Source organism: Pogona vitticeps, chromosome 1, assembly GCF_051106095.1.
Source record: "Pogona vitticeps strain Pit_001003342236 chromosome 1, PviZW2.1, whole genome shotgun sequence".
Taxonomy (NCBI): domain Eukaryota; kingdom Metazoa; phylum Chordata; class Lepidosauria; order Squamata; family Agamidae; genus Pogona; species Pogona vitticeps.
Window position 1 is genome coordinate 204,619,074 of NC_135783.1, and position 15,937 is coordinate 204,635,010.

The 15,937-nt window shown below is 42.7% G+C and overlaps 2 protein-coding genes across 4 annotated transcripts in view; one reads left to right on the top strand and one right to left on the bottom strand.

Moving 5' to 3' along the window:
- The window catches only part of ABCB11 (ATP binding cassette subfamily B member 11), a 121,813-nt gene that overhangs the window by 24,295 nt on the left and 81,581 nt on the right, over positions 1 to 15,937 (top strand). The gene's annotated exons all lie outside the window — the stretch shown is intronic.
- On the bottom strand, positions 461 to 14,663 carry LOC110076872 (dehydrogenase/reductase SDR family member 9). Of its 3 annotated transcripts, XM_020789402.3 has the most exons (6): positions 14,543 to 14,663; positions 10,557 to 10,645; positions 9,145 to 9,499; positions 4,786 to 5,044; positions 3,096 to 3,259; positions 461 to 1,912 (listed from the first exon to the last, which is right to left on the bottom strand). In XM_020789402.3, the coding sequence occupies exons 2-6, from the start codon at positions 10,563 to 10,565 to the stop codon at positions 1,686 to 1,688; spliced, it is 1,014 nt and encodes a 337-aa protein (XP_020645061.2). In that variant the 5' UTR covers positions 10,566 to 10,645; positions 14,543 to 14,663; the 3' UTR covers positions 461 to 1,685. The 3 variants fall into 3 exon arrangements, with proteins under 3 accessions (XP_020645061.2, XP_020645066.2, XP_072837833.2); XM_020789407.3 differs by lacking the exon at positions 10,557 to 10,645 and having other exon boundaries at positions 1,343 to 1,912; positions 14,543 to 14,622; XM_072981732.2 differs by lacking the exon at positions 14,543 to 14,663 and having other exon boundaries at positions 1,343 to 1,912; positions 10,568 to 10,648.

Sequence of the window (15,937 nt, forward strand, 5' to 3'; positions counted from 1 at the left end):
TGTGGCCCACAACTAGAAGATACCTACAAACCAAGAGGATTTCTTCCAGAAACTGTTGTTGTTGTTGCTGCTGCTGCTGCTGTTAAAGTGAATCTGTGCACTATCACAACTGCTTCCCACTTGATCAAACCTTGTGGCTCATTATTGTCCATTCTGACCAACGTTGACACTCCAGGTTCTCACGTAAGGATGAACCTTCCCAGACGGACCCCTCCAAGATTTAGATTTGGGACCTTCTGCAAACCATCCAGAGCATTGCCACTGCAGTCACATTTATAATGTGCACATGTACAAAATAACAGAACATCAGGCTTTGGTAGGGAAACAGCTGCATGTTCATGCCCTGTTCAAGCTTCATTCTTTTTGTGCTGTTGCTGCAAATGTATGCCCTGCTTCTGAAATATGAGGACCGTAGAGGTAGCTGGCACTGTGTTGCAAAGTGCATTTAGCAAGAGGCAAAGGGTTAAACTGGCCAGCTCTGAGGATATCCTTCCTCGCTGTGGAAGGGCTGCCTGACATCCCACGGCAGGCCATGCCTTGCCTTAGGCAGCAGTCACCCCCACCAACGAGGCTTTCTTGCCTAGGTTTCATTCTCCATGTGCAAGAAAGAAACTCTGTACTATAGGCTCAGAGGCGTTTGGTGCAGAAGGTTGCTTGATAAAGATTCTGGCGCTACATGCCCCAGCATATATGCAGGCTAAGGGGTTAGAAACGTCTAAAGGTGTGGGAACCAGGGTACCCGATACCAATCTTACACGTGCTGGGGTGAGAGGAAAAAGGAAAAGCCTCCATGGCAGTGGCTTCCTACCTTGAGTCTCCTGAGGTTCTTGGATTAAGACTCTCAGAAGTCTTCACTACTAATTCTGTTGGCCAGGATTGCTGGGAGTTGTAGTCCAAGAACATCTGGGGACCCAAGGTTGGGAACCCGTGCTCTGTGGAATTTAGCATGGTCCTCCAAGAAACTCTTGGGAGGCTCTGTGAAATTCTGGAGTCTATTAATAAAGACCACAGTTTCATTTGTGCTTTGTTACCCTTCTAATCTTTTGATGCCATTGAATACTTGTCTGCTCTCTGAACAGTGTGTGCCAATATCTGATCAATGTTTCACTAATCAATTGACCTTAGCTTATCCGAATGTCATCCTCCTTCATTCCTTTTTCGCAGCTTAAATTTTTTTCCAAAATGTAGCCCTTTTATCCAAATCTGCTTTCAGTACAGTGATGCCTCGCAAGACAAATGCCTCACGCAACAAAAAAACTCACAAGATGAAAGCATTTTGCGATTTTTTTTGTGACTCGCAAGATGAATTTTTCTATGGCCATGCTTCACAAGATGATTTTTTTTCTTTTTTTGGTTTGTTTTGAATCGCACAACCATTAGTACCGCACTTCACAAGATGAAATTTTCGCAATACGACATGGCTCGCAGAACGAATTAATTTCGTCTTGCGAGGCATCACTGTACTCAGGTACTGTGGCAAGTAACTTTAAAAACAAACAAGACATGATTACTCTGAAGGCTGCTTGCTTACCTCTGAACACCGGGTTTATTGTCTCCTCACTTTCTGAGCATGCCTAGTTTTTCCAACGTGAATTGGAGAGTACCGCTTGTGGCTAGAGAAGCAGTGGGCTAGGCACATTCCATTCCTACCTGAAGCCTACCAGCTGCAGAAATACATGCAGAAATTAACATGCATTTGGATCAACAAGCTTAACTTTGTTCTTCATAAGTACGTAGTCCTGCACAAACGACGGCATCAATGAGAGAGGTATCCAAAGCATCTTTGCATCCAGGCCTGCGCTGTACCGGGTCTGCGGATCTTTGCTCATCAAAGCATGCTCCATACACTCCACAACTAGCGAAAGCTCCGTGTTCTGACACAACTTAACCAGCCTTTCTTTCTTTATGGCATCTGAGGCAAAATGAAATCAGGGGCAGGTATAAATACACAGCGGTAGGCTTTAAGTACTCTGAATTCAATATGTCTTGATTGTTTACTTTATATTCAAATTGACTGATCAAACAATAACACCCAGTGGTTCCCTTATTTTAGTAAACCAAGGTCTGGGGAGTTCACCCATTCATTTACTATTTTTCCCCAAAGGTTCTGTTGGTATAAAGGAAGAAAGTTCATTTTCCTAAAGAACACTGATCCTGTGAGCCTGGAGGTAAGCAGTACACAGGTCCCCCCGTGCCCCCCCACCCCCACATTCACATTTCCATCCTTTCCATCTCTATCAGGTTGTTGGGGCCTGGAGTGTTCACAGGGGCGACGACTGCTGTGTATGCCAAACGCCACCACTAGCGAGGGCACGAACCAAAAACCCCACAAACCAGGCTGGTTTGCAGTTCGATTCATGCAAGCCGTTTTGCTGAAATGAAATGAAGCGCCAAACTTTTTTCCACTTCATGCTTTGGCAAAACAGATCCCCCTAACCCCCTACCGGTTGCCCCTGGCACCTCCCTCCCTGGTCCTGCCACCTCCTCCTTTTCTTCCTCCTGCACCGCCATCTTTGGAGACTGCAGCCCAGCTACCCTTCCAGGAGCTGGGCCTGCGGTCTCTGCGCATGCACACGCCTATCAGCTGATAGGCCAGCACATGCGCAGAAACAGCACTCTCTCTGAAAATGGCTGCAGTAGAAGAAAAAGAGGAGGAGTTGGAGGAGGTGGCATGGCTAGGCAGAGCCACAACAGGGGTGGTGAAAAGGGGGCAGGGCGGCAGCAGAAGGGGTGGAGGCATTGGGTTCCTTTTCCCCCAGGCACAACCCGGTTTGTTTTTTCCAGGGTCCAGGGGTGCAGATTCATCATTTTCCTGGTTCATGCCCATTTCCAGCTACCGCTCTTTCAGCCCCAATGAACTGCAGTGTTTTCATTGGCAAAGTTGATGGAGAAAGGAATTCATGGCAACAAACCGAATTTCAATGAGTTGTGTTTGATTATTGTTTAAATTCTTTCCTCTTTTTGAGACACACTTCAAAGATAGGTAGAAATTCATTCCTACACCAGATTTGAAAAGGCATCCCAAACTCTGCCTAGTCCGGTATTCTTTGAGGACCTTCATCAACCAGTAGGAAACATGCCAATTCACGGCTTACCTTCCCTTAAATAGTTTTCACCATACTGCCTTTGGATTTCCGGAGAGAGATTGTTCCAAATCTCTATTTTTTCTTTTACGACCTTGATTCTGTCGGAGAGCGCCGTTTTGAAAAGCCCAGGTTCAATGCAAGACACCTTCACTCCAAAGGGCTTCATGTCCTGCCTGCAAACAGTCAACAGGGTTTATGTGAGTTATTTCAAGAACCTACTTGGAGTGGGATTTTAGACCAAAAGCACTATGGTGTCCATGTCTTATAAAGACCTGGTGCATTGGTAGTCCTTAGAGTATTGTCCTAGGACAAGGGTTTGTAATTAAGAGAAAATTAGTTAAAAGTAGGGGTTCTGAGTGGCAATGATACGGGAGGCACTTCAAAACATGGCACAATTGACACCCACCCACCTACCCCATGATATCTCTGGAATGCATAAGAACACGTTCACAGCAGCAAGTGTTTTTTTTCATAATCTTGAGAATTTGGGGGAGCTGCATGTGGCACCTCAGTGGGCACCCCAGGCCTACAAGGGTGCTACATGCAGCTCCCTAGACTTCACATTGCCCACTCCTGTCTCGGGACTAAGGAGCAAGCTTCAAAATTCCATTCAGCCTTGAAGCTGACTGCCCCCCCCAACACATTGTCCAATCATCACGTAGTGCTACTGTAAGAAAATAATGGGGAAATATATCCCTGAGATCCTGTGATAGAGAGCAGGCTATAAAGGTTTTACATAAGTGGACTGATGAATACTTAAACCTCCTTTGACAAATGAAGGATAAAAGTGAAATTTGAAAATGTGTGTGCATACACATACACAAAGACCATATAAAACCTTTACAATAAAAATAATAACCTTAGAACTGCAGAGCCGGAAGGGATCCTCGGGACCATCAAGTCAAGGAGGCCCAGTGGGGGAATCAAACTCCCAACTAAACTACTGAGCTACCCAGCAATGTCTTTACAAAGGTATGCTCAAGAGGAGAATTAAGTAGTCTTTGCCACTGTGGGAAATAAGTGGTCTGGATAATGTCCTCATACAACCTATTGCTCATCTTTAAATCTGAGTACAATTAAATTTATATGAATGCCTTAGCTATATCTGGGGTTGGGGGGATTGAGGCAGATTGAGACCTGCTGGATTTGGATTCTCAATATTTTAAAACAAGGAGAAGAAAAGGCTTGTTTTCCTCTTCGGTTATGCTGCTGAAATTAAGAGTGCACAGGAGTAGATGTGCAAAAGGCTCCTGTGTTTGAGCAGTTCTGGAACTGGAAGCAACCTCCTGGGTTGAGCGTGTGCCCACTGGGACCTTGTTGCAAATTCTGGCTGCCTTCCTGAGCTGCCCTTCTGGACCTGGTTCCAGCTGGCAGGTCTCAAGGTTTTAGGGGAAGGGGGAGTACACACACTTTTATTGTTATAGCATCAAACCATATAAATAAAACAAAATTAAATGCAGAGCTTCAAGTACTGACATATACTACAAAAAGCCAAGTCAAATAAGCAAAAGACAATATAACTACAAATATGTCAATGCAAGACCAATGTCTAAGTTTGGCTGTCTATTCTGGCTACTATGGCAGTAGTAGGGGAGTAGATCCTGCAGTTACAAGTAGGTCCACTTGTAACTCTTATGGTTCTTGAGTCACAAGTCATGTATTTCAGTCAACCAATCCAATTCATTAAGGATCATTTTACCTTAAGCTATCAGTGAATGCTTCTGCTCCATATTTGGATGGACAGTAACCACCAGAGCACAGGGGTACGACCCCACCGACACTAGTTACATTTATTATCCTTCCTTTGGCTTTCTTCACCAGTGGAAGCATGTTTATGGTGACGTTTATGAGGCCAATCAAATTGACTTCAATTGGGGCTCTATAGTGCTGAATATTCAGCCAGTCAGTTGGCGCGGATGCTCCCATGATTCCGGCATTGTTGATCAAGCCCCACAGACCTGTGAAGAGAGACAATTGAAAGCACACAATGATTGGTTATCCCCGGGAATGAGGCATATGGAAGCAGAAGGCTTTCAACAATTTGAAACCAATACTTATTTTTTTTTTCAAAAGGAAAACAACATAACCCATGGACAGGAAAGGCCATAACAACAGGAACCCAGAAATACTGATTGACTAACCTCATATAATTGTGTTATTTGTTAACTCTGAGCACTTGGGAAGAACTTAATAAGGCTGTTGGCAAACTGGATTGTATCCAAAGGATGTTGACTAAGAGAGTGCAGGGTCTGGGAATTAAGTAGTGCAAGGAACAGTCAAAAGACTGGGTTATGTTCATATCAGAGGAGGGCAAGATTAAAAGAAGGTATCACAGTGGTCTCCAAATATTCACAAGGTTGTAGCACAGAAGAATGGACTTGTTCTTTCTTGGTCCATGGACCTGGAGCCAGCCCTAGGACATTGTGAGAAACTGATTTTGCCTAAACATTCAAAGAGACACTAAATAGAGAGATTTAAGCACTATGGAGCCATATACAGTATAAGCAACACACTTTAAAGTGAGAGATGCATTTCAAGGCAAAAGGCAGACTCACTCTCTAGAGCATTGGTTCCAAACCTTGGGTCTCCAGATGTTCTTGGACTGCAACTCCCAGAAGCCCCCTCCACTAGCTGTGCAGCCAAGGGCTTCTGGGAGTTGCAGTCCAAAAATCTCTGGGGACCCAAGGTTGGGAACCACTGCACTAGAGGGCTATAAGCAGAGAGCGGTTGCTCCTTTGCCACTACTGTGATGCAGAATTGGGAAAAGTCATATTTTGGAGTCATATCCTCAGGAGGCACCAACTACTATGGATGGTGGCCATGTTGGTATGGGGGTTTCTGGGTGCTGTAATCTAAAAAGTAACATTTCATGAGCCCTGCTGCTATGGCTCCATCCTGTGCTTCTGTCAGAAGTTTGGACTAGATGCCCTCCAAGAGTCCTCTCCTCACCCTGCATGAGCCAGAAATGACTGGATCACTTGACATTTAATCAGTTTACAACTCACTGCTGGATACCTTAAATTGCCACTGATGAAACCTATTGTAATATGAGGTGATGCAAACACTTCACATAGGGCAATTAGCCCATGAGGGCTGTTTCACAGACACTAATTACGGCTCACTTCATCATGATTAAAGCAATACTTTAATTCGCTTCCTGTCTTTCAGACCCCTTGATGGCATAAATGTGATATAAAACATCACCATAGCTCTGCAACAATTAAAATACAAGACCAAATCTAGCAGCATTAGGAGAACTGCCACACTTCAAAATCAGGAGTGCCTTTGAATGGAGAGTTTTTTCAGCCCATCAGTCAAGGACTGGGACTGTCCATTTTTTTCTGCCTCCTTTTTCTAGCCCTGTTTAAAATGCATACAGTCATAATGGAGAGAGAACAGTTGCTCAAAATAACAGCTGCCTTATGAGATCTCTCCTCACATTCCGTAACATCTAGTACAATGAACTATGCGTGCAGGCTTCCTGTTTTGGACTTTTCTCAATCCCCCATTCCATTAGTAGCTGCCATGATGTGACATGAGGGCAAGGAACACCCAACACAGTGACAAGGGGCATCAGTAATTACACATTTCAGAGAAGAGCTTAACACTAGGATGCTGAATCAAGTCATTTGGTTTTTGGGCTTTTTTTTTTGCCTCCCTACTTCTTCTATTAATGTACTGATTACTTTTTCCACAAGAGGGAAAAAAAGCTCATTACAGCTCCACCTGGTGGTCTTAAATAGGGTACACATGGAGAAGCTCCCTTTTAAAACTGGTTGTTAAGGTCAAATTGATTAAGAAAACAGTGTGCTAAAATAAATGGCCCTCTGATGGCCATTTATTTTAACTTGCTTTCTAAGGAAATGAAACAGGCAGGGGAGGGGGGAATTCATTGTGTGAATGTGAAACTTGGCGCAGTTCTTAACACAGGTCAAACCCCAGTATTTTGGCTGTGTGACCAGACCCTTAAGTCACATTCAGATGTTGTGTCCATGAATTAAAACAAAGGTTGAAATATCTAGAATTACTTAACTATTTGATAAGTAAAAATCATTAACTTGGGTCCTTTTAAAGGAGAAAGGTGGGATAAAAATATTTGATAAATTGATTAATGAATTAGTTAATTTCCCCTCTGTATTTTAACAGTGGCAGTCCAATCAATGTTCTCTCTTGTTCTCAAACTATATACTGATCCTCTAAATTTGCTTGCACATGATGTGGATGCCAGAATAAGACATTAACAATTATAAAATGGAAGAGAAATTACATCCCAAGATTTGAACTATTTTTGTATTAGGAACTCTAAGGACTTGGTTAACAAAGTTGGGATCTCTTTTTCTGGCAATATTTTCAAACCCCATTTACATCTATTCAGTAAGTCCCAGATTCAAGCTTATACACATTTGTCAGTCTAAATCAGTGGTTCTCAACCTTGGCTTCCCAGATGTTCTTGGACTACAACTCCCAGAAATCCTGGCCAGCACAGCTAGTGAGGAAGACCTCTGGGAGTTTTAGTCCAAGAACACCTGAGGATCCAAGACTGGGAACCACCAGTCTAAACGGTAAGAGTGTGATAGACTATACTAACATTTCATGCTCAGTACTGCTTTAGCTCAAGAACTTTCAAGTTCTCAAAAGGTCAAGAGTGATCATATGATAATCTAATTACAGTATCTCTTTCTCTACTGATTAGAAAAGCACCTCTATCCTAAAAATAGTCCAGAGAGAGAAAAGGCTGCACTGGACTCGAAACTTACAAGATAGCATACATTGATTCTTAACATCTCCTAGGATGCTATACCTGAGAGAACAATTTTTTACCTCCTCAGAACCTTTGAAAATCTTTGAAAAAAATTGTTCAAGAAATTAGAACACTCAAATGCATCTTGGAGAGAGCAATAAGTAGACTGAGGCAAGAGATCTCATTTGAAAACTAGTGTTGGAATACATTGACAGCACAAACATTTATTACAGCTCACAAGGGGAGAGTATGTAAGGAAAACTTGGATAGAAGTAAGTTTAGCAGCTTAAAGAAGAGATTCTGAAAGATTCTGGTCACTAGGGACAAAGGGAATAAGGAAGAATCCTGGACTCCCTCCCATTGCTGTGATTTGGCAAAAAGAGGCAATGTTGTTCCTCATTAAGATACAGTCATAATGTAATTTAGTTATGCCTTTGTTATTAGGGAAAGGAATGAATTATTAGTAACAGATGATGTTTATTAGTTCCTCCTGAGCTCCCTGAATGTACTTCTCTTGCCTTCTTTTAAAACTGTGTTCTTACTTACAGTTTTGAAAGAACACAGGTGATGATGGTGCGGCTTTGTCACAAGACTAGCTGTAGAAGCATCCAGCTGGAAGGCCTAGCTCAAGCAAGAGAACCGCTCTGTGGTCTGTTCTTCCTGTGCTTTTTAAAGGATGTGGCAGTGATGGAGTGGCAAAGGAAAATGACTGGACTGGTTCCAGTGTGTGGATGGTGCTGGCAAACCAATAGAGGTAGATGAGGCCTGGAGGCTCTGGCCAGCCGTGTTGGACTACACCTCCCATGGCCAGTTGTCAGAGATGAAGGGGACAGTCTTTGAATAAGATCTAGAAAAGCTCCTTCTGCTGCAAAGATGGCGATGTGCGTAAATTACACACTGTCCAGATTATACATCATTGATCCAATAAAGAGCACTGGTGTCTTAAATCTTGCATGCCATTCACCAAGATGACCGAATCCCAAATGATAGGGTTAATTAGAATCCCAAGAGGGAGAAAGCAGAAGAAAACAAATGAAAATCAAAGCATTTTCTTACCCCCATAGAGAGTGTGTGCTGAGAGAGAAGGGAAATGCCTCTGAAAAGGGGTCTGGGACCCCAAGGAGATTCCCCTTGCAGCCTCTGTCCTCTTCAAGCAGGGGTGGGCAAAAGGTGGCCACAGGCTCTTGGCAGATCTGAAAAATGGCCCTTGAGATGGCCCAGCCCTGTCTTAGAGGTGCAGAAGCCTTCTCAAGGCATGGCCCTGAATCTCTGGTGTTTGCTAGGTCGCCAGAAGAATCCAGCTGTTGTGTTACTTACCTTTTTCTCCTACTTCTTTTTTAATTTTTTCTGTCACCGCCTTGATGTTCTCTGAGTCTGTCACATCCAGCAGCACAGTCTGGAGCTTCTTGGAAGCCTCTGCTTCTAGTTCTGCGGCTCCGTTTTCTGTGAGGCAGGCGGCGATGACATGGAAACCTCTCTTATGCAAAGTCCTAGCGGCCAGGTTTCCAAAGCCGGAGTCACAGCCAGTGATGAACACGTATTTCCCTCCAAGGTTGGTATCATCTAGGTTTTCTCCTTTTCTCCATTTCCACCAGAAAAAGCAGATGACGAACCACAGGACCAAGTAGTGAAACATCCCGATATCAGTAGAGTCCTCGTCCTCGTTTATCTCCTGAAAGAAACAAAAACAAATGAAAAGATGAATTCCCTCAGCATCAGCCTCATGGTGTTTCCACCAGCCCTGAAAACCCTAAGAGAACGGAAAGGAGACAGTGCTGGTGGCCATCCACACTTTCTTTGGCAAGCTTTTGAGGCAAACTAATTAGGGTTAATAAATCGAGGAACCACTTTGTATTCACTCTTGCATAAGACAAATGGTGCATCTGTGGGGCACCAGCTGCGGAAGATCTAACTCATTACATTCTCATCCGTCAGTTATATACAGATATCAGAGAATGTTGTCTCGATCCTTTACTAAAGAGAAGGAAGGTTTGAGAAGTAGAAGATGAAAGGGACTAGGAACAAACCAATATATGATCCAAAATGCCGCCCTCTTCATGATAAAGGTGGCCAGATGCACAAAGACATTTAAGGAATCTGGACTAAAACCACTTACTGAGTCCTGAAAAAGCCTGAACGTAATCTGATAAAACTCCTAATTTCAATGTATATTAATATAACCACAGTCAGATACCGCCTGTAACTGATTAATCTATCTCACAAGTAAAGTATTGGTTCAAAGATAATTGAACCCTAATTTTAGCTATTTTTGCAGTTATTTTATGTTAGTCTGACAGATTGTAACTGTTCTAGCTTGCCATGGTCTATGACTGGTGCGATGAATAAATATTTTTCTTCTTTCCATAGTATAATTGTTTAGGGAAGTTAATTTGTTTTGAACAGCAGAAACCCCCTTTGTTGGAGTGGGGCAATCTGGGAGCTGTGATCCAAAAGAGTAACTTTTCCAGGCAATGTTGCTGCCTGAAGAACGGGGTGCGATGGCCGTGTTTCAACCCAGGAAGGTTGCCACAGGGCCAGAAGTTGTCCAGTCCTAAAGACATTACTTATGTGGCTTGCTGCCCTCTTGTTAGAAAGACCCGCAAGTGTCTCTTCCCGATGCTGCCCCTTCATGACAATTAGGTAGCTAGTTCACTCTGCCTGATGATAGGGCTGGTCCTGGGGAGGTGGGTGAGGAAGCAAAGGAAGGACAAAATAGAATTTAAACTTACTCCATTCATACCGGGCTGTGAAGTAAAAGTTCTGCGATCGGCCCAGACCGGTGTCCTCTCTTGCTTGTTTTCTCAGCTTAGTTCCTGTTCTAATGACAGATTCATTTTAAAAGCAGGATATTGCACATTTAGCGATGTGGAACACCACAGGTAGATGTGGTTCTTTTAACTTCCTTTGTCATTTCTTTCACACCAACAGGCTGCTGAACGGCTTAACTTTAATGGTGCAATAATCATAGAACAGCACAATTGCTCTTTAGTAAGCTTGCACCAGTTTGTGTAGTATAGGGGTGGGCAACTTGTGGCCCTCTGTGTGGTAATGGATTACAACTCCTATCATCCCTCACCACTAGCTATGTTTTAAAATAAATAAAATTATTTTACATTTTTAAATTTTTAAACCTCCACTCCACCTATCTTGAGTTCTAGGAAGTGTCATACTTTGTTCCTTTCCTAAGCATAATCTATAATAAATTCATTGTTCTTTATTTAATATATTTATTGTCTCCACTTTGTAGTTTGCTGAGTGGAAGATTTGCCATTAGAAGTTGACAGCTTAGTGAAAAGAAATGGGGAAATAATCTCATAAATTTCCAATTTGGTTTCTACAAAAGTTAGGGCACAGTATGGCCCGGCCAGGAAAAAAAAATCTGGAATGAAGCTAGAAGGGCAAAAATCTCCCCTGAAAGTACCATTGATTTAATGCCACATGTGGCTACTTGATCATGCACAAGCTGTGGCTGTTTTGTCTTCCAATGTTGTATTAGAAAAGCAAGAGTGTGCCTGGGCTGTACTGGCAAGTCCTTTGACATCTTGACATCATGTGGGGAAATCGGGAAGCCTCCCTACGTCATCAAGGCAGCCAGACTGTTCTAGTTTACAGCTTACTGAACACAGCAGTGGGAACTGTGTTTGGCCAATATAATTTCTTGGGGTTGTAACTCGGCCGCTGGCCCATGTGGGATGGCCCATTCAGTCCCCATACCCGGAAACAACCTTCCTAGGCTTTAACTGGGTGAACAAAAGAGGTGGTAATGATGACAGCCGCAAATGGGGTGGGTAGGGAGAAAAAGATGAGTTTGGAAATGAATGAGAAACAGGTTTGGACGACCACACAACGGATAACATTCCTTCCAGCTCAGGAGCAGTGAACTTTTGAGAGCTGCATCTTTACAGGCTGCAAGTGAATACAGTGTTAATAGGCTGGTTTTAGTCCAGCTTTATTTAAAACAGCTACATAATTCATAGATCTTCACTCCTGTTCCTTAGATTCATCACTTTCCCTTGGATCATTAACTTCTAATCTTACGGTATGATCTCACAGAGCTAGAAATATGTAGACTTCGGCAATTAATTTTTAAACCTACCACTGACGGTTTTCACGCCATGCTCGGCATGTTTCAGGAGGCTGTCTCGATCTAAGGAAGGGAGGAAGGAACACATGTAGGCAGAGAACATGCGTCGGTGGTGAGCTGTGCTGATGAGGGAGTGAGGACCGGGGGGGGGCGGTCAGGTATCCCCAAACTTAGGACTGTAAGAAATTGACTCTGTGATCTCCCCCAGTGGCTGGTGCAGTTCCCATGATCCTTGACTAGGCAGTTGATGTCGGTGTGGGAGGTTCCTTTGCCCCCAGCATCCAAAAGCTGAGACTCAAGGCAGGACTCGCTGATGTCACAAGGCAAGGCCTGGTGACATCACAAGTCTTGTGAATCCATGGAGAGGAAACCTAACATGTCATTTGAGGAAGTGAGGCAACATAACTCCTAGAGAAACAATACATTCCTACCGACACCTATTCCATTTCTGCTTTTCTTTATCCTTCTTGCTGTACCTCACCACATTTATTTCCTTTCTTTTTATTCCTCTTTCTCTAGATGTCCCTGTTTCTTTCTCAGTGCCTTGACTTATTTCCTCTACTCTCCCCTTTCAAAAAACAAAACAAAACAAAACACATTCTTATTTGATTTGATTTGATTTTAATTTCTAACCAAACACCCCTATCATGAAGCAGAGTGAGGCAGCCAATTTCAAGAACACAGTCTAGGTGTTGGGAGGGGGGGAGGAGATCACAAATTGTTACTTATATAATTTTCTTGTCAGTGTATTTTTATCACAAGGGAGCAAAAGAGGTTCTTGTGGGATGTGAAGCCTCAAGTGCCACCATAATGGGTGATTTTGCATATGTGCCTGCTCCTAGTGCACATATTTTTATGGGGTGGAGAGGGGAGACTTTAACTCAGGGAAGAGAAAGTTTTTGGCTAGCCCTCCTTTCCAAAATTTAGAAAGACATGTCAAGAAATATAGGACATATGGTGTCCGACTGGCTAACTGGCTTGTTGACTGCTCTTGGTTTCGCCTCAACGGACTAGGAGTGGGTGGGTGGGTGGCAGCTGGTCCTGGGTTGGAATTTCTAAACTGCCTGGAATGGTCTTACTACTCAGATTGGCGGTATTAGATAGATAGATAGATAGATAGATAGATAGATAGATAGATAGATAGATAGATAGATAGATAGATAGATAGATAGATAGATAGATAGATAGATAGATAGATAGATAGATAGATAGATAGATAGATAGAGAGACGAGACGAGACGAGACGAGACGAGACGAGACGAGACGAGACGAGACGGACGGACAGACGGACCTAAGTCCCATTAACACATCTTCTGTATTAAACTAAAAGGGAAAGTCAAAGGAACTGGGACAAAGGGCAGGAACTGTAGGCAGAGGGTGTAGGCAGAGAAATTATACTGCTACAGTGCCTGATGATCCAGAATAATAGCTGGGCACTCCCTCCCAATTTAAATGTATCATTTGGAAGCAAATCCAAGGATTCACCATTCACCTATACCTCCTCACACGTTTGTAGACATTTAAACAGTCAAATTATCAAATTATTTTCACTTTTTTTATTTGTCCGAAAGAACAGAAAATCAGGAGGGTGAATAATTCCTTACTAATCATATGATGCCACGATATTTAGAAATCTGCGATGTGGCACAGATAAGCCTTTCTGTTAGGATAAAATGTTGCCACTTGCTCCTTGCCGAATTTCTGTAGAGTTGCTTAGCAATAATGTGAAAAGCACAACCAACTAACCAGCCAGCCAGCCAGCCAGCCAGCCAGCCAGCCAGCCAATCTACCTACCTACCTACCTACCTACCTACCTACCTACCTACCTACCTACCTACCTACCTACCTACCTACCTACCTACCTACCTACCTACCTACCTACCTACCTACCTACACCTATGAAAAACGAGGCAGTCTTTGTTTATGAACCAGACTTGTCCTTCAGTGCTGTTGCCTAGCAAGTCTTATGTCTTGACTCTTGTTTTGCAGCAAAAATCTACCTGCACACTTGCTATACAGCAGCATTTAAAGAGGCAACTTTTAAACCTGATTGTCAGAGTCTCTCTCTCTCTCTCTCTCTCTCTCTCTCTCTGACACTGATACACACATACCCAAAGAAAGAGAGAGGAAGTGGGAGGCAGATGCAGCAAGAGGAGTACCTAAGGCACAAGAGGTCTGGAAAGAAAAAAGAAAAAGCTCCTTGACACGCTCAGTCCATTGATGCCCAGCTGAGGAGAGCCAAGTGTATGACACAGGCAGTCTACTTTTCTACCAACCCCAGGCTAGAACCGACTCAAAATAATCTGAACACAATGAGACCGACTCTGTTTAATTTTTTGCCCTATTCAGTGAATTAATCCATATGAAGAAACCGTAGCTGAAATAATATGTGACAGCCATAGTTACTAATCATTATATACTACCTCAAAATGCCTTACATTATTTTCAGCTGTGTATTAGCTCTTTAAGCAATAGGTATGGAACATTGTTTCAAATGTTTTTCATTTTATTTATTTATTTATTAGTTAGATTACTATATATTAGTTATATCTGTTCACACGTTTACGCCACCATGGCAAACAAACAAGAAAAATATTCACATCAAAAATGTAATCAGTAGTTCTTCCTTACCTACTCAAAGAAACTGTTAAAGCAGGATGCTGTTAAAAAGACAGTTCCTCATCAGGATGATGTGAGTCTAGAAGTTTACTTGGTCCCTTCCATCTTCCCTCTTCAAGCTGGAAATACAAAAATATTTATATGGCACAGGGCATCCTTATGACTTTTTAAATCACAGTATGACGAGGAAAAGATTCTGACTCAACAAACAAATAGCAGGTTTGCCTTATATAATGAATCATGGACAAGTGTGAGTTGAGTTTCATATGTATATTTGGTTCTGGGTGAGTCACGTGTGTTTCCTGTGCCAAGAAACACACCCAGAGGCCAGGATTGTATCCAACACAATGAGAAGTACATAACATTGCAACAGAGTTGCTTCATTTTTCAGCCAATCATTTCAAATGTATGCTTTCTGTGCTTTCATGGTGGTGATGAAGTTACTTGTAAAAGACCATAGGAATTCTATAGTAAATAGAAAAGGAGAAGACATATAAATGCAATAAAGGACTCAGAAAATCCTATTTCAACTTCGAAGGTGATAAGGAAGAAGCCAAGAATGCTGCACTACTACTTCTTCCTCTGCTAACATCTGGATTCCTTTTGAGCATGGCTAATTTCGCAGACCTGCTATCTTAGTTTGCTACCTAACTCACGGCTGAACACAAAACTCAACTTTCCAGAGTCCAACACCATCTCTTTCATTATGCAGAATGAGTTGGCACCTCAGCAACCAGATTTTGGATTCTATGAAACATAATCCAAACAGCAGCAAATCCTAATCAACATATGTGTTATTGGTGTATTTTTATTGCCAAGGAACATGGCAAGCGTTTCTGTCTCATGTCCCAAAACAACTAGGCTAGTTTGAAATGCTGTGTACTTTAACTTTGGGTATGTGTGTGCATGCAGCTAACTACAGGAGGACCCTCCTGTCCACGGGATCAATATCCGCTGGTTCATTTATCCACTTTCTGAAAATATTAAATTAAAAACCCTCAAAAACCCGCTTTCTGAAAATATTAAATAAAAAATCCTCAGAATTATGTATTTATAGGCATTTCCAGGGTGTATTTAACAGAAATGGCCACTAGAGGGAACCAATGACCATGTTTTTGATACTGTCACATTTTTTTTTTGACATCTGCGGGTGGGCTTAGAGCTGATCCCTGTGGAAAACGCAATCTGTTCCCTCATTTTGGTGTGGAAGACATGAGTAGTTTTGCCCACAAAATGCTGCTCCTCACTTTAGCCAAATTTGGAGCTTTTGGCCCATCATTCTTACCAAAGAACCTCGCTAAGAATAACTCAGATTTCCAACATCCATGTAGAGGAGTGGCAGGCAATTGGTCCCAAGATGTTTGTGGACTACAAATCCCATAACCACCACCACCCCATTGCCTATGC